We start from the raw sequence: 18259 nt of genomic DNA on the forward strand, positions 1-18259 counted from the left end.
ATTAGCGCCATAGCGCCTAAGCGGTTGATGTTATACACTTGTGTTTGATGTTTGTGTAGACTTTTACCGTTTTATGTTGTTTGTTAAAATATGCATACAATATATTCAGAATTTAGATAATAAACGAAAGTTAAGTATGCGTTTGTGAAAAAGAGATTGCTCTAGAAATATGTGTTGTTGATTTGTATCACGTGTGTGATAATGCATACTATCTGAAACCGAAGTTAAAATGTTTGTAAGATTTATTGTACAACAATATTGTATAGTAATTTGTGAAATTGTTTCTGTTTACAGTTTGACCACAAACCAAACACACACGTACACAGACACACATGCTAAATTTCAACCATCATTTGTGAGTTCTGCACGAGAGGAATAAAGGACAAAATTCAAGTTAATGTTGTCATTTTGTGGGTAACAAAGATCTAAGCCATTTCAAAGCTATTCCCTTAATACCGACATAATTTTCGAGTCTATGTATGAGCATGCTGTGGTCAATGGTGACGAATGCAGCACTAAGATCTAGCAGCACCAATAAGGAGATTCAACCTTGGTCAGACGCCATAAGCAGATCATTTGTAACTCTAATCAAAGTAGTCTCTGTACTGTGATATGCTCTAAATCCGGACTGGAAATCTACATCCCTTTGGAGGAAAGAACATAATTGAGTTGAGACTACATTTTTCATAACTTTAGATATGAAAGATAGATTCGAAATAGATCTGTAGTTAACTAATTCTTCAGGGTTGAGATGGTTTTTTTTGACAAGAGGCCATATAACAGCCACCTTATATGCTTATGGCACATGTCCTAGTGTCAGAGATGAGTTTATAATGCTAAGAAGAGGATCTATAATCTTCTCTCTCTACCGGTCTGACGAGGTCAGATCTTCAACAAAGCGCAGGAAACTGGGACTTTTTAGCAGCTTTCCATAAAGCATCCTGGACAACCCAATTGAACTCTTCATCTTCTTCTTGGACGAGAGTACTTTTCCACCTTGTGAGTCAGAGCGCCGCCGTCCAATAGGGGGAAGCCCCATTCAAGGTACGGCACACAAACCTAATACGCATACGTCCAAGAAGAAGATGAAGTATAAGTGCTCTAGTGAACGCTCACCATACACTGACAAGACAGAGGAGAACATATCGATTAAAGTCGATATTTTGGTTTGTTTTTCGCACATAAAGCATTCTCGTCGCTTAAAAAACCCCACAATGAGCGGATGGACCAATTTAATGATGCATTTAGTACTTTTCTGGTCGTTGGCAAAAACTGACACCATGATGTCTATGAGGAGGCCAGGAAATCTCTCGGATGTCATCTACTGTACATATCTTCATTTGTGCTCTGAAGACTCTGGAAGTTTTCTAAACATGTTTAACGTCACGTGGGTGAGAAAAAAAACACACAAAGTAGATTTTTGGGTGATCTTCCCCTTCAATCCATAATATGCTTTTGAAAAGATCACTGCTGCTAAAGGAAAAATCACAAATGAAAAATGAAAAGAAATATAAAGTTGTGTATCGCAGGAAATGACAGACACTTCTCAATCATATCTGCTGCAGATGAAGTTGCGTCTCTCAGTTTCAGGAAGGCTGATCCAGCGATGATCTCCTCCAGACTGAACCGCTCCAGATCTCATCACAGTATCACAGTTCTTCACTGCTGTTTCATTCCCTTCAGCCCATTTCTCATAGCACACCATCTCTCCGCTTACCCAGTACCAAGTGTCCAGTATGCAGGAGTGACGTAACCCCAGCCAGACCTCTGCAGTAGAAGGGTCTTTAACCACTTTTTTCACCCAGCGCCGAATCTCCTCTGAATCAACTGAAACCAGATCAATGTGATTCTGTCTGCAGTGTATCAGAGCATCAGTCCAACTCAGATTCTGTTTGATCAATATCAGCTTATCTGCACACAGAACAGACATAACATGTATATGTGCATGATAGCAGTCAAAACACAAACTGTTGTAGATAAACTGAGATCATTTGAATAATTAAGGAACTTTTTTCATCAATGGAGTGATGGTGAGGAAAGGATTTGGGAACAGATTGGCAAGTGATCCACACAATACCTAAACCTGGGTCACATTAAATCACATTTCTTTCTAAAGAAAAGCTTGTTACAGATGTTTTATATTATTATAAAGCTGAAAGGAAACACTGTGGATGAACTTCATATCATACGGATAATGAAGAACTGATAGACTATTATGACTCACCTTCATGACATACAAAGGTCTGAGAGTAACCGCAACCAGCATCATTCCATTGACCCTTTGCAGGCATTTGGACCTCTGTACAATTTACAGAAGAATCATGATAATTATTCGGTTCATTAGACTTCCAGTCTCTGAAGGCGGAGTCACTGTTATCTGACCACTCCCACGAGTCTCTGAACAGACCAATCCAGACATGTGTCTCTTTATTATTAATGTTCTCAATCTGTTGATTCTCATTCTGGTTCCTCACACGGATCAGATCAGTTTGATACTGTCTGCAGGAACTCTGTGCTTCTCTCCATGTTTTAGCAGCTCTTACAAGGATGTATCTTTTGCTATTGGTCTCTGTTAAAATAAATATATGGATTGTAAATGAACTTGGATGTGAATCTTCAAAAACTCTTCTGACAGTCTTGAGTGCAGAATGTTTATCCATTCTCTGCAGTCTCCCTTTGTATTTCTCTCACTCAGTTTACAGTGAGCAAAAGTTTAACACATACACATAGAAAACGGTGTGTTTTAATGTCTGTGAGAGTCAAACTGAATGGAGATATTTTTTCGTCCTTTTGAAATGCTTTGTACTGAAGTTGAAAGTTCAGTGCTCCTTAGACACAGATGCGTAGTTTGCTGTCAAAAACTCAAGCTGTTTCAGTTTCTTAACTGTGATGTTTATTGTTGTTGTCTTATAAAGTTTACGTGATCGTGTTTTATTAAGCAAGGTGTCACTCACCATTGTAGCAGATAAAACTCAACTTCTTATTACAGTTCTTAGATTGCCATTTTCCTTTTCGCATAAAAGCACATTTTGGGGGGGAAGTTGGTTGTCCTTTCTCCCAGTTCGTATAGTTCACAGGATCACCCAGAGACCACTTCCATTTATGTATACTTGTATTCTTCAGTCCAATCCAGACGTGCACCTGAGTGTTATTCACAGTCTTCTTCAGCTCTTTCATGTCATTCATGTTGTTGACTGTGGCCAGATCTGTGTACTTCTCTCTGCAGTATCTCTGAGCTTCAGTCCAGTTCATCGTCATGTTTATATAGTGATAACGGTGCTGAATGCATTCAGATAATGAACAGAGAGCTGAAAGAGAGTGTTTGATGCTTTATTCAAACATAATGGCATTATAAACTAAACATAAAACCAGAAACACAAACTCACCGATGAGAAGAAGCCTGAAATATAGAGTTTGATCCATTTCTGAGAAAGAAAGACATTGAAATATTCAGATATTCCCTTTCTTCTGCTTTTTCTTTTCAGTTTTGATTTCACAATTTAGCATTATTGCAAATCAGCTATAAGATTTAACAGGAAAAAATAAACAGTAGAGAGAAAACAGTATTGAACGGGCAAAAAGATCTGAAAACAAAACATCTGAAAAGACATTGTTTTTTTCATGAGATGTGAGCCAAAATAAATAACTGCCTAGAGGATTGTAGCACATATATCTGGGAATAACATAATAATCTTCACAAGTTTTTATTAGAAGTTATTGAACATTAATTCACAATCCTTATCAAACACAGTCATATCTAAATTATCATTGTAATAGAAGTAAGATTGTAAGTTGTTCTTACTTTTGAGTGTGTCTGTCTCCCGAATCTGCTGTTTCTGTCTGTGTGTTTATTGTGTCATTATATTATATCTGCTCTTCAGTTCCTCCCTTCATTTGTTTACTTCTTTCACAAAATGCCACATTTTAATTTCCTTCTTATTTATGTATCCCCACCCCCTATACTTTACTGTTTCCTATTAGTGTATCAATAACTGCATTCAACGAGGTGAAAATTGGGTTTACACTTCTTTGCATAATGACATATATAGTGTCAGTAAAAAATGAAATGTATTAACATGTTGGTGTATATGTGGATCCGGAGCATGGCACAAAAGACAGTAGACGTTGCTAGAGAACTGAAAAAACAGCCAATGTACACAGATAACCATATTAAACAGTAATAAAACAGTATAAAGTATAAAACGTATACATAAGGGAAATAAATGACACACACTATCCATAAAATATACTTCATCTTAATTTTTATAAAAATATGTTGAGAATATTTATACAGTATGTCGAAGATTTGTATATTTTACATTTAATTTTAATATATATTTTATGGCATGAAATTCAAAGTCTGTACACGGAAATAATAAAAAGGGGAGATTAAACTTTGCATTGGCATTTGCATTGGCTGTTACTGTTTATGCAGTGCCCTAAATAAGGGCTAGTGAATTCATTATTAAGTTCACATCCGAAAGGTTGATTCATAAATTTTTGTAAATAGAGAACACAAAAATGTGTATTTTTTTCACTGCAACAGTGCAATTCTATAGACTTTACAGAGGATTTACTGGCACAATATTGTTTTTTTATCTGATATTGGAGACCTCCCTCAACATCATCATCTCACCTTCCCTGTGCCTGATTTGTAGGTAAAATCTGATGTCCTTACAAGATCCAATAATATTTGAGTCATAATAACATTAACACACAAACACACGGACATGGATTTCTGTGTGCACGTCCACCAGTAAAAGGGGTCCAGTGATGCTCAGCGAAGCAAAGAACAGTTGTTGTTTCCGTGTATGTATTATATGTGCTGGTCATATAATTAGAATATCATCAAAAAGTTGATTTATTTCCTAATTCCATTCAAAAAGTGAAACTTGTTTATTATATTCATTCATTACACACAGACTGATATATTTCAAATGTTTATTTCTTTCAATTTTGATGATTAAAACTGACAACTAAGGAAAATCCCAAATTCAGTATCTCAGAAAATTAGAATATAACTTAAGACCAATACAAAGAAAGGATATTTAGAAATCTTGGCCAATTGAACTGAACTTGAAAAGCCTGAACATGTACAGCACTCAATACTTAGTTGGGGCTCCTTTTGTCTGAATTACTGCAGCAATGCGGCGTGGCATTGAGTCGATCAGTCTGTGGCACTGCTCAGGTGTTATGAAAGCCCAGGTTGCTCTGATAGTGGCCTTCAACTCTTCTGTATTGTTTGGTCTGGCATATCACATCTTCCTCTTTACAATACCCCATAGATTTTCTATAGAGTTTGCTGGCGAATTAAGAACAGGGATACCATGTTCCTTAAACCAGGTACTGGTTGCTTTGGCACTGTGTGCAGGTGCAAAGTCCTGTTGGAAAATGAAATCTGCATCTCCATAATATTGGTCAGCAGCATGAAGCATGAAGTGCTTTAAAACTTCCTGGTATGCAGATGCGTTGACCTTGGACCTCAGAAAACACAGTGGACCAACACCAGCAGATGACACGGCACCCCAAACCATCACTGACTGTGGAAACTTTACACTGGACCTCAAGCAACGTGGACTGTGTGCCTCTCCTCTTTTCCTCCAGAATATGGGACCCTGATTTCCAAAGGAAATGCAAAATTTACTTTCATCAATGAACAGCAGTCTAGCCCTTTTTGTCTTTAGCCCAGGCGAGACGCTTCTGACGCTGTCTGTTGTTCAAGAGTGGCTCGGCACAAGGAATGCGACAGCTGAAACCCATGTCTTGCATTCATCAGTGTGTACGATGGGAAGGTTGAGAATCGCTGGACTAGGATGAAATCGACAATGAAGTTGCCAGGTAAGGCGGGCAGAGGTGGAAAGCATTGGGACAAAGCCATAGATATATTAATTTTGCAGCTTTTTACAGATTTTTTATGTATTTTTAAAATACAGTCAGAAAACGTTAAATTACAGAAAAAGACCACAAATTTACAAGAAAAACAGGACAAATGTAATTTTACAGTGAAAATAAATTATTTTACAGTTCATTTCTGGCATCCCAGCTGATTTTTGTTTTAAAATATGGTCTTTTTTGTTTTAAAATACGGTCAAAAGCTATAAAATTACAGAAAAAAAACTAATTTACAAGAAAATGGTGAAAACAATTGAATATATCTCCTTCTAGCTCCTTATATTAACTGGTCAATCATAGCACACCTAGCATTTCACAGCGATGAGCTTTTTTGAAATCTGCGCGTTTCAGAGAGGCGGGGCAAAGAGGAGATACAAACATGCACGGTATGATCTTATTGTATTTTAGCATACTTTCCCATGACAAATGTATTTTAACACATTTTACAACAAAGAAACTTTCAGTCAGTGAAGTCCAACTAAAGCAAATGCTGATCACAATATTTTTATCAATATTAATTGTGGGTGCAAAGCTTATATTGATTCAATGCAATTGACAAATCAAAATGTTTAATTCAACGGTTGCTTGGCAGCATAACTGCGCATAAGCAGTCTCAACGTTCACAGAAACCTAATATTTTAAGTAGAGCTAAACTGATCTATTGAGTTTTATCGCATGTCATTGCTCAACAAACTTAATCAAATTAAGTTATGTTTAAAACACGCAGCTGTTTTACATTATGATAAATATACTTTTCTTGGTTTCATAAGTATGGGTAGAGATACATTCATCAGGGTTAACCTGAATACAGATCAGACCATCAAATTACGATGGTTTCAAACACCTAGTTTAAGTCAAATTAGATTTTATAAGTCCTGTCTGGTGCAGTCTGTGATGTGGTGTAATATTACTGGACAGCACCATCTACCGGAAAAGTCATTTGAGAGACAAACACGTTGATCACTCCCTCCTTTTGGTTTCAGTTCCTCATTTACAAAATTGAGATTCAACCAACATCAAACACAGAATCATTACTGTCATGAAATCGATCGCTTCTAAAGATCCAACAAACCTCTCGTATCATCATCTTCAGCTTTATCTGGGATTATTGTCTTCGCAGGGGTAGGTCAGCATTCTTTTCTGATGTGACCCTGAATGACACGAGATTGTCAGTCTTTATATCCTGTTACCTTCATCAGTCCTGTGGCAACGTGAGGAATTATTTATAGCTCAAGGGGAAATGCTTTTCTCCTTTACGAATACAAAATAACTGTCATTTTGGATTCAGCTGGTTTAAATGTTCATATAGATCTATTCCTTAAATTGGTAATGTGACTGGTGATGTAAAGTCGTGTAAAACATTAATTTCTTGAGACTTTATTTCTTAAACCCTGATTGTGTGGCCTTGTTGCATGTTATTAGTTTTTGCAGAACACAGAAGAAGATATTTTGAAGAAAGTTGGTAACCGAACAGCACTGGACCCCATTCACCTTATTCTAAATATCTTCTTTTGTGTTCTGCGGAAGAAAGAAAGTCATAAAGGTTCGAAATGGCAAGAATTTTTATTTTGGGGTGAACTGTCACTTTAAGTATTTTCCTGTTCGTTTACGTCTCAAGTTGTTTTAACTCTCACAGATAAACTTACAGGTTGTTATGGAGGAACAACCAGAAGCGCTTGACACCAGCGAAGCAGATGCACAGAATTCCTCGCAGCAGCAGCAGCAGCAGCAGCAGCAGCAGGAAACATGTAAAAATCCACAGAGTGTTATTTGTTTATGAAATTTGTGTTGTCCCTGTCTCATTGTGTTAACTTCATGCGACAGATGAAGATGCGCATCCGGGTTTCAGCGCCTCGTGTATGACAACAGCAGAACTACAGCAGCACTGGAGGGCCGTGAAACAGGAGTTCAGAAGCATTAGACTGCTGTTTGACATCCCTTCAGCACGAATCGTCGACCAACTGCTCTCCAAATATGTGGTATAAACAACTGCTTATAACACAACAATGTTATTAAAAAGTACAGCAGTTTATTTCGTGATGCATTCTGCATCAAAATTGAATTCTGTCTGTGAGATGGGTCACCATGTCTTGTAGGAATGCCAAGTAGAAACCAAAACTGTGTTGCGTCACCTACTCATGCTATGTTCTATAAGTACTGCTTTTGAAACAACACATACTACTGTATATAAAACAGTGATTTAATAGTAAAAAGCATGTACTTTATCTAATGTAGCATGTAGTGTCACAGTACACATCCCTGTGGGGAACCAGAAAATGCAGGACAGGTACTGAAGCCAAAGCAATTGAAGTGAAATTTCCTAAATCACAACTAATAAGCTATCCCTATCATTCATAAAGATTTACTCAATATCTTTGAATCAAAGTCACCGAGTGCAGCTGTCAGAGGAGAACTGGTCCTCCCAGCTGAGACTGGTTTCTCCTGTGGTTTTTATCATTGGAGTTTGGGTTCCTCGAAACAGGGCAGTGTTGGCTTACTCACTGGGAGACTACTGATATATGATATTAGATGAGCTTCAAAATTCCGTAAATTCCGTTCACATCGCTTTATTACAATGATCTTGCTTGTTCTACAAACACATCCACCGTGGTGTGTTTGACCTTTTCTGTGCTTTGGAACAATGCACATTGTGAAAAGCCCTATGTAAATAAAATAAAATTGAATATCCCCCACAGGAGGCTGGATGAAGTAGGCCTATAGGTCATAAACCTTGCCGTGTAAATGAATGAGATGTGACCAAGACTAAAACATTTTTATAAAATAAATTTTTGCCAAAGATGCTGCCATTTTAGTTCTTATCACATTGATGTACGTATATTGAAGTGTACGTTTTTCCAGTTTGTCTGGTTTAAATGAGTTATAATAAGATGTTTTGCCGGGTCTTAAAGACAAAGCTTCAGACTAGTCCCAGACTAAAATTAAAGTTTGAACTTTGTTTCTTGAAAAAAGTGCCCTGGCATATTTTAAAATGTCCTTGCCATTGTTTTTTCTAAATATGCACACCAGTAATGTTTTTATCAACGGCATTTTAACAAAAGCTAATTATTTATTCTATTTTTTAAGTATCGTCCTGGCATAACCTAAGCCTTGTCTTTGAAACCCGGCCTTTATGTATGACTTGTGTGTTTTCCATTGAGTCTGCGGGGGGGACATGGGCGGAATATAACAGCTTCATCTTACGGTCATTATTCAACAGCCTAAATATGTCAGCAGCCGTTTCTGGGATATTTAGGCTTCATTTTTCTATTGCAGAAGTGAATGGTGACACACATCCATCTTTAGGGGGGACAGGATCTTGCTCAACAACAGTTTGAAAATACTTTTGCAAAGTGAATTTCCTGAAGTTTACTTGAAACATTAGCTAAATGTACATGTACATTTAATGGCACAGACATTTTAAGTTAACTAATTTCTCCGTGAGTACTGAGGTTTGTTACTTACACAACAGTGCAAGAATGTGTGTTAAATGCCAATGTCAGTGTTGAATTCATTTATATTTGATTTCTGTCATAAAGGTGTATCGCATTGTGGTGATCCGGTCTGGTTCCTACGACTGTGAACGTGTGGCTATTGAGCGTCGATATACTGACTTTCTTCACCTGCATCAGGAGCTCTTGCTGGACTTCAGTGAGGAGATAGAAGACATTATGATGCCCAGAAAGAAAGTGACGGGAAACTTCTCTGAGGAGAACATCTCAGAGCGGCGTGTAGCCCTGAGAGACTATCTAACTCAGATCTACGCCATCAGATGCGTCCGTCGATCGCAAGCTATTCGGGCATTTTTCACTCAACAAGAACTAAAAGAGGCATATGACCTGCTGCGTGGGGGGCGCTTTTCCCGGGCTCTTGAGGGCCTACAGAAGGTGTTGGTGCTTCAGGAGAAACTGTCTTCTCATGACTCCACTTTAGTGATACCAACCTTGTGTGCCATATTGGTGTGCCAAAGGGATCTAGAGGACATCAATGCTGCTTTTCAAACAGGCAGAAGGGCTCTTCCCACCGTGAGGCGCTATGAGCTCCGCCGGTATCAGGGGCCGCTGCTGGAGGCTCTTGTTGATTTGGGTTACAGTCTTGAGTTGCCTGTGGCACAGTTACAGGATGAGCTGACCAGAGTAAGAGACTCCCCTCATGGTCCGGTATCACAGATGTCCCTTAAAGAACTGGTGGTGCAAGAGTTTGTGTAGGAAACATAAATGTGATTTTATGGGACACATCGAGAAAAAAAACCATTCTGCTACACACATTTGAATGACTCGGATGTCCAGAAGGACAAAGCTCTAGTGCAAAAATGGCCTCCTAAAATATTTCTTATCAATTCATATATTTTCTAGAGAAGTTGTTTCAAACGTTACACTATAGACGGTATGCTATATAGCATATATACAGTCTGTATCAATTACTACATATATCTGCCATAGCAGTGTGAGTAAACACAAAAACTTAAATACAAATGTGTAAACAACCTTTTTATATCTTCAGACAGACTTGATATCAATACACAGATTTGAAAGAAATAGACCAGAAGACAAAACAGATCTCAGATTATTTCTGATGTGACACAATTACACTATATATTCTATAAAATATGTATGAAATAAACAATTAAAATATTATTATGGTGTTATTCAAATTATTATAATACTCTAGTATGTACTTATTAACGATATGATCTACCTCCTAAAAATATGTAGATCAATCATTTTGTAAAGAAAAGTGGAGCGATGCAGTGCTGTGCGATTGGTCGAGCCTACACAGGCACCCGCACCGCGCATGCGCAGACCACACGTGCCCGTAAAAAGCGCACGCGTGAACTTCACATGTCCCTGTGTTTATTTTAACTTGAGCGATATGCTGCTCGCGAGGAACATTTGAGTCAGAGAAACGCGACCGTGGGCAGTTTATTTCAGTTCGTTTACTTCGGCTCAAGTGTAAAATGGCGAACGACGGTTCAACAAAACTATCGAGGAATCTCCTGCGAATGAAGGTATGGTTGATTCAATCATGTGCGTCTAAACCATAATTACAGATAAACACGAGTTTGAATGTATTCACGATGATGCGTTGTGTGGGTTACATGCTGTGCGGTGTTGTAGAGGAGGGGGTATTCCAGAAAGCACACCCGGGTAAGTTTAAGGGCTCATAACCTCGACTTCCGGTTGAAAACGGAGATAACGTTCAGGGTATGTTAGTAACCATAGCAACTCGCTGTCCGAAGATAACTTCTGTTCCAGGGTTAGTTCATTTTAGGGAAATCGAGGTTCAGGGGTCGTCTGCGCATGCGTGAGCTTTTGATGATCGTCAAGTGGGCGTGGATCGTCAACTACTTTACATTAACATGAAGTCATTTAGCAGACGCTTTTATCAGGGAGCAATAAGCCATAGGTTACTAGTGTCAACAAAACCTGTTGACCAGTATTTTTTAATTTTTTCATTTGTATGTCAAGTATTCACAGAAGAGATGGGTTTTAAGTAGTGTCTTCAAGGTTGTGAGAGATGTGTACATAAAGGTACATCTAAAAAATATAATGTCATGAAAAAGTTAAATACATTTTTTAACTCATTTCGGAAAGTGAAACCCATATATTATATAGATTCATTACACACAGAGTGAAAGATTTCAAGCCTTTATTTCTTGAAATTTAGATTATTATGTCTTCCAGATTGTCACCCCCAAATTGAGTGTCTAAAATAATCTGCGTATTACGTAAAATAAATAAAAAAAGGATATTTTAAACAAATGTATGTTCATTTCTATCCACTCAATATTTGGTTGGGCCTCTTTTTGCATGAATCACTGCATCAATGCGGCGTGACATGGAGGCAATCAGCCTTATTATGGGTTTCACTTTTTGAACTGAGTGACCAAAAATATTGACTTTTTAAATTTTTTGAGATGTACCTGTATTACATATAAAACATGATCATTTTACAGCAATATTAAGACAAGTCAGATTTATTTATATAGCGCTTTTTACCATTTTCATTATTACAAAGCAGCTGTAGAAGAAAACATATTGACTATAAGCAAAACATATAAGGTTACGCAAGTCAAAACAAAAAAGGTGAAAACGCAGAAGACGGACACAACGATTCAAACGCACAGGCGCCATCGCCTAGATCCACACACCCAAGATAAGGAGAGAGAAACACTGGTCAGATATCAGACAGACTATAAATTCCTATATGCAGTGTTAATTAAATAAAACTTCTAAATTCTAGCAGCCCCCCGTCCAGGCAAACAGTGCAAAACAGTGCAAGGACGGTGGCGAGGAACCCAAAACTCCATTGGAGGAGTAAAAAAACCTCAGAGGGAAACCAGGCCTAACCAGGGGATTCCAGTTCCCCCCTGGCAAAAACTGCTGCCTCTGCACAAGCTCGACAGTGAGCGCACAACTGACTTTAAATTCATTTACATAAAAAACTCCACAGCCTCCTCTTACAGTTAAGTATCGGAAAGGCCTTTCTCCAAACTACAATGAGCCAACATTTATAATGTTGTTTCACAGTCAAAACCTTCTTAGCCGTTTCCATGGTGACTCATGAAATCTGTGATCCATTAGTAATGTCTTCATGTGAGCAAGCGGTAACTCTGGGTAACTTGCGTGAGGTTGATTAAACTTTACTTGAAATGTGTTCTGACCGAAGTTAGCAATGTTTGGGTTCATCATCCCAGAGTTCAAGGTTTAGCTGACGGTCAGTTAACACTGCTTTCTGGAATGCACCCCAATCTGGGTGATATGGTGAATTGAGGGTGATTTAAGTGATTCCATGTGTGATGGAGTGATTCAGTGTGGTTTTGATGTGTGTCTGTAGTTCATGCAGAGAGGTCTGGATGCTGATGTGAAGAAACAGCTGGACGAGGAGGAGAAGAGAATCATTAGTGATGAACATTGGTTCCTGGATCTGCCTGAGCTCAAGGCCAAAGAGTGAGACTTGTCACTATATTGTAATCTAGTGTACCCAGAAAGTATTTGGACACTTGCATACACATTTTTTATTTTTAGAACAGACGTTTTATTGCACGGTGAAAGTGCAGTATTCATTTAAATGTTTCTACTCTTGTGTAGTGTAGCCTGTTGAAAAAAACTGCATATGCAGGTTAGGTAGGTTTTGAAGCATGGTAGCTGGTTTTAGCTGGTCGTTTGCTGGTTTTAACTGGTCTTGAGCTGGTTAAAGCTGGTCCTGAGCGTGATTAGGACCAGCATATGACCAGATTAAACTAGCACATCATGACCAGCTATTGTAACTATTAGCATAGAACTGTAATTTTGTTTTGGGGAATGGTAACGTAATCATTTAGCAGAATTAAACCATGTCAGTGAAATAGTCTGAGAAGTATAGAACAAAATTGATGACTTACAAGTTTGCTGTCAGTTCCACAGTAAATGGCAAATAACTTTAGATAAAACCTCTCCCATAATTTCAATTCGTGTACTTCACGTGGATAAAATGTCCAATTGGCATCTAGATAACTTTGTGATTACCCAGCTAACACAGTGACGTTGTGACGACGTACCAAATAATGTTCCAGCGACGTAACGTGATTTCCTCCTGAAGACATAGGCCTACTGTATCTGGAACGTACCATATTCGTTGCAGTGACGTTCCAAGTAACGTTTCTCACGTCCTATCGACCAAACTGTCACATTGTTAAAATAGTTTTGTAGCTGTCAGAAGTCGGATGTATAGCATTCGTCTTAACGTTATAACAGATTTTACTTTCTACTCTGATCATACATTTTCCATATAATAACATAACGAAAAGAAATGACCAGATTCAACTACGACCAGTGTCCAGGTTATATGAAGATCAGTACATCACGTCGCTTTAACTTTCTCCATGGGATTAATTCACAAGGACGTGGCTTTGACGTTTCTGGAACGTAAGCAACAGTTCTTAGAAATGGTACGTTGCAAAGATGTCCTCGGAACGTGGTTACAATGTAATGTCACGTCACAGTGACCAAATGAAGAAGAATTGGCGACGTTGTCAGAACGTACTGTGTTTGCTGGGTAGGCAGCAGGTTTTGTTTTAAGGTTGTCATGAACCTTTTGCCTTTGTTACACACTGAACAATCTGTATTTCTTTTTTATAAAATAGGAACTACATCATTGAGGAGAGAAGTTATGTTCCCTGTGAGGAATTGGTTTATGGCAGAATGTCATTCAAAGGCTTTAATCCTGATGTTGAGGTACAACTTTATTCACTTTTCTTTTGCAGTTTTGTTTTAAGTCAAATTTAATTGTTAAATTAAAAGTGTATTATTATTGCTTTTTGTGTGTAGCGATTAATGGTTCTAATGAACGCACCCAAAGAGGAAGATGAGGTTAATGAGATTGGAGGTATAAACAAAATGACCACAGATATAACAGATGAAGAAATGGCTAGAAGGTAAGAAAGTAATGTCACAATGTTAAAGAACAACACATTTTAGCAGAAAATTGCATTTTTTTTGTTGGTCTCTCTCTTCAGGTATGAAAGCTTGGTTGGCAGCATGAAGAAAAAGTTCACAAAGAAACGAGATCGCTCCGCAATCATTGACCGTGAAGAGGATGTTAACTCAAATGTTGTTGCCTGTAATCCAAAGAAAGCCTTCTTAAAGCCTCAGGACTGAAATATTTTAAACTCGCAGAGATGTTCACCTTATATGGTTTATTTTATATGCAACAGACTTTTTTAGATTTGTTTTATCAGTTTAGTGTCCGTGACAAATGCTATGTTAAAATACCTTATTTTTTTAAGTGAAAAGATACTCGTATGTGGATTTGATAGTACACCCTGAATTGTTTTTCCACACTTAAATATTAGAAGGAAGAAAGTAAAAACGTTTAAAGGCCAGTTTTTCTGACCTTTTTTACTGTCAAAAGTATTATTTCTTGGCTAAATATGGTTCTCGTGTGTGTTGTAACAAACTGTACAGTAGGATTAGACAATGTTGAATTGTTCTGTGGGTTGTCTGCTGTTTTCCACATGTTTTTTCATAGCTTGACAGGTTTTCTTGCACCTGGTTTACTAAAAGCTTCCACACCATTTATCCTGTCGAATGGAGGTGTATCACATCTTAAAAAAGTAGTTTTAGCAAAACGGTTGATGGAAACTCAGAGTTGTGCTGGTTTGGTATCACCAGTCATAAAGATTCGTGAGAAGATCTTGTCTGACAGTGAGGTGGGGAAATGTCTATAGAGAAGTGGAAGAGCCCACGCTGCGGCCCCCGGGTAGTAAAATGGATTTGGTCTTGAGGAGAGAAGAGCATGTTTTAAAGCCTCCAGGAACGGCTGCGTGTTGGGGCTTGATGTTGAAGACATCTTGACCAGCCGCTGCTGCATTGAGCTGATGTATTCTTCTCCATACGATTCCATGACGTCCTGGGATAGACCACTGAGGATTTCCTCCTGAACACAAATCCACTGCTCTCTGCGGCCAAAAATATCTGTAAATACATTTTCAGTACATAAAAAAATCTGTGAAGAACCTTTCACCCGTAAATAAAAAGCATTTAGCCTGCATTTTCCTTTCATTTATTGTAAAGTGTACGTACAACAATTCTAGTATTTGTTGTGATATTGTTTTACGTTGCTAGAATATCTGATACTGTATGTTATACAGAATGCCTTTTAGAAAACATTGTCTTTATGCAAATATTTATCTTTTGGATTGTCATGCGTTGCATCTTCTTCATGCTATTCACTGAAATAAATTACATGAAGGTTGAGTTTGGCATAGTCTTACTTGTTTTAAAAGCACTAGGTTGAATGACAATGACTTTTACTCCCCAGCGTGAGAGTTCCTGTCTTATTGTTCCACTGTACACAGTCAAAGCTGCTTTAGATGCCCCGTAGGCTGAAAATCCAGGAAGAGGGATTTCTCCTAAAGGAACCAATGATGCAATGTTTCATTCATACGGATACTAGTGTATTATCGAGGTTCAAAGTTCAAATCTTTGGTACGTGTCTTGCATGGTGTTCTGTGGCCACGACAAAATGACATCTTCAATGGCATAACTGAATATTACCAAGCCACCAGTCTGTGGTGTTATGGAGGAGTTTTTCAACAGGAATGGCTCAGAATTGCTGGCCACATGATAGGATTTGTAAAAGTAGGACATACAAATAAATGATTGTGGTGTTAAACCTGGCAATTAATTGTCTAACCACTGTAAGTACATAGATAAAGATGTTTACATATGGCAAAGTTTACCTCCCATACTTGATACGCTGATAATTCTTCCTTTTGATTGACGTATCAGAGGCAAAAAGACCTGTGTCACCTCCACACTACCAATGAAATTTACATCAAAGTATTTTTTATAGAATTGAATTGGCAGAATTTCTCCGTCGCACACATATCCAAGCACACCTGCGTTGTTCACTAGTCCCCAGAGACCTGCACACAAGCAAAGAGTAAATCAAATAATGTAGAGAGCCTGCAATGTAACACTACTGAACATGATTTCTAACGTTTTAACTTTTTTATCGTGTTGTTCACCTTTGCAAAATAAGCATCCAAGGAAGTTGGGATCGCTGCAGTTGCTAGGGTTCACATGATAGAGAGAATAGGTTTCTATGTTGCGCTAGGTTACAGCTATGGGGTTGTTAGGGTGTCCTGAATGTATGCGAATAAGTTGTTTTGCCTGATCACTATCTCAGAGTATCACAAATAGTAGAGATGCTTGCCCTACAGAGATCAGGTATTGAAAAAGTATCTACCAGGGCTGTTGTTACCTGTTTCGCCTGTTTGACTCCGGATGAATTCATACGCTTGTGTGATCTGTCTTCTGTTTGTGACGTCTAACTGTAGGACAGTGAGTTTCGAAGATGCAGCTCTCTTGAGCTCCAGAGCTCCTCGACCGCATTCATCCAGAACCCCCGCAAACACCCTCATTCCTGCACCGTCCAGACATTTGGCCAGATCGTGACCCAAACCGCAATCGCAACCTGTAGATCGCAACACAATACTACCTTACAATATCTCACAGTTGAGCATATTATATCAGTTCCATTGCATTGTGGGTGTTGTTGGTGAGCTGTCATCCGAGTTCACGTGACAATTCATAATCGTGAATTGCATGCTTATCATATCTATCTAGACAATGACATCCCAGGAATGCATCATATTATGGGCTTAACTATGTACCTGTTTTATGGTCAAAGTCCAAGATTTATTAGGATGGCGGTGTTATGTTGATGGCTGACAGTTTTCTACCGGGTAAGGCTCACGAAATAAGTCTAGGTCACAATTCACCTCAAAAGCAACAAAAATATTACAAATGAAGATATTTTGAAGATTGTTACAACATGGCCCCCACTGACTTCCAGTCTATGTACATAAAACCACCCAATTTCTCCAAAAGACCTTCCTTTGTGTTTCACTAAATACAGAATAGATTTCGGATAACATGAGGGTGAAAAATCATTATAGCATTTTTGGGTGAACTATCCCTTTAAAATTCTATTTATATATCTAAGCAACTATCATCTGTTCAAATATTAAGATTTCGTTTGCATTTATGGTATTGGAAACATGCATAACTATTAATGAAGTTTCCCAATGTCTTCAAATGTGGTTTCCTATTTTGATTTCGAGGTAAACATGACTTGGAAAAGGTTTTGTTCAATGTAAATGACATTAAATTGTACATTTATCCAGATATCAAACAGGATTATGTGCCATGTCATAAAAGCAAATAGGTCTTACCTGTGATCAGTACTGCCTTGTTTAGGGAAGGTAACATGAGCTCTTCCCTCCCTATGTAGTGCACCAAACCACATAGCACAGTCGCTAATGCCACCTTTAGTAAAGATGAATGGACCAAACAACTTAATGTCCCTTCAGAAACCACGAGAACAACCAACCACCTCACCGGCCTGCCCTTTACACCCCGCACGAGCAGTAAGACAACACTTACAACCGTCAGAAGCACATAAATTAAAGACAGACCGCTTTCTACAATCCTCTCCATTTCTACACAACACACAGGAATGAAGTTGAATTATCAGTAAATCTAGAGCTGAGAGGTTTCAGCCGTATGTCGTCCTCAGCTTGTTCGAGGAGTTTGTGAATCTTGTAAATCTCTCAGAATCACACCCCTAGTGAATGTCTGTCCTGTGTTGTATCTGTACTTGTTTAAACATGCCTGTGGGTTGTAAAGCGATTTAATTTTGCAGGCTTGACAACATTTGATCTTATTTCACAACTATAGTATAACGTTTGTGTCATTCTAGATTCATTTTGTATAGAAGCTTTCACAATAAAGTTCTACAGTCTCAAGGAAACAAACAAATTGTTTTGGCAGATCATTTCTTTACTTTGTTCCTTTTAGGAAATCTGTTTGTTGTGGGTTCAAGT

The 18259-nt window shown here is 38.2% G+C and overlaps 4 protein-coding genes across 6 annotated transcripts; 2 read left to right on the forward strand and 2 right to left on the reverse strand.

Annotated features, from left to right (window-relative positions):
- Positions 1–226: 226 nt before the first annotated feature.
- LOC306890355 (C-type mannose receptor 2-like) lies at positions 227–3909 on the reverse strand. 2 transcript variants are annotated; one of them, XM_079450000.1, is made up of 5 exons: positions 3803–3909; positions 3387–3425; positions 2955–3279; positions 2225–2569; positions 227–1911 (listed from the first exon to the last, which is right to left on the reverse strand). In XM_079450000.1, the coding sequence occupies exons 3-5, from the start codon at positions 3256–3258 to the stop codon at positions 1547–1549; spliced, it is 1014 nt and encodes a 337-aa protein (XP_079306126.1). In that variant the 5' UTR covers positions 3259–3279; positions 3387–3425; positions 3803–3909; the 3' UTR covers positions 227–1546. The 2 variants fall into 2 exon arrangements, with proteins under 2 accessions (XP_079306126.1, XP_079306125.1); XM_079449999.1 differs by having other exon boundaries at positions 2955–3308.
- A 2964-nt stretch (positions 3910–6873) lies between these two features.
- On the forward strand, positions 6874–10505 carry snx20 (sorting nexin 20). 2 transcript variants are annotated; one of them, XM_079450084.1, is made up of 4 exons: positions 6874–7014; positions 7529–7640; positions 7717–7871; positions 9429–10505. In XM_079450084.1, exons 2-4 carry the CDS (start codon positions 7547–7549, stop codon positions 10095–10097), a joined length of 918 nt encoding a protein of 305 aa, XP_079306210.1. In that variant the 5' UTR covers positions 6874–7014; positions 7529–7546; the 3' UTR covers positions 10098–10505. The 2 variants fall into 2 exon arrangements, with proteins under 2 accessions (XP_079306210.1, XP_079306211.1); XM_079450085.1 differs by having other exon boundaries at positions 6882–7014; positions 7541–7640.
- Positions 10506–10618: 113 nt separating this feature from the next.
- Positions 10619–15625, forward strand: mphosph6 (M-phase phosphoprotein 6). The gene is made up of 5 exons (XM_079450839.1): positions 10619–10897; positions 12727–12839; positions 14015–14105; positions 14199–14305; positions 14387–15625. The coding sequence occupies exons 1-5, from the start codon at positions 10847–10849 to the stop codon at positions 14526–14528; spliced, it is 504 nt and encodes a 167-aa protein (XP_079306965.1). The 5' UTR covers positions 10619–10846; the 3' UTR covers positions 14529–15625.
- hsd17b2 (hydroxysteroid (17-beta) dehydrogenase 2) lies at positions 14097–18045 on the reverse strand. The gene is made up of 5 exons (XM_079450838.1): positions 17609–18045; positions 16636–16848; positions 16112–16297; positions 15644–15781; positions 14097–15344 (listed from the first exon to the last, which is right to left on the reverse strand). Exons 1-5 carry the CDS (start codon positions 17871–17873, stop codon positions 15013–15015), a joined length of 1134 nt encoding a protein of 377 aa, XP_079306964.1. The 5' UTR covers positions 17874–18045; the 3' UTR covers positions 14097–15012.
- Between the last annotated feature and the right edge of the window lie 214 nt (positions 18046–18259).

The sequence above is a fragment of the Barbatula barbatula genome (genome assembly GCF_947034865.1).
Source record: "Barbatula barbatula genome assembly, chromosome: 25".
NCBI lineage: Eukaryota > Metazoa > Chordata > Actinopteri > Cypriniformes > Nemacheilidae > Barbatula > Barbatula barbatula.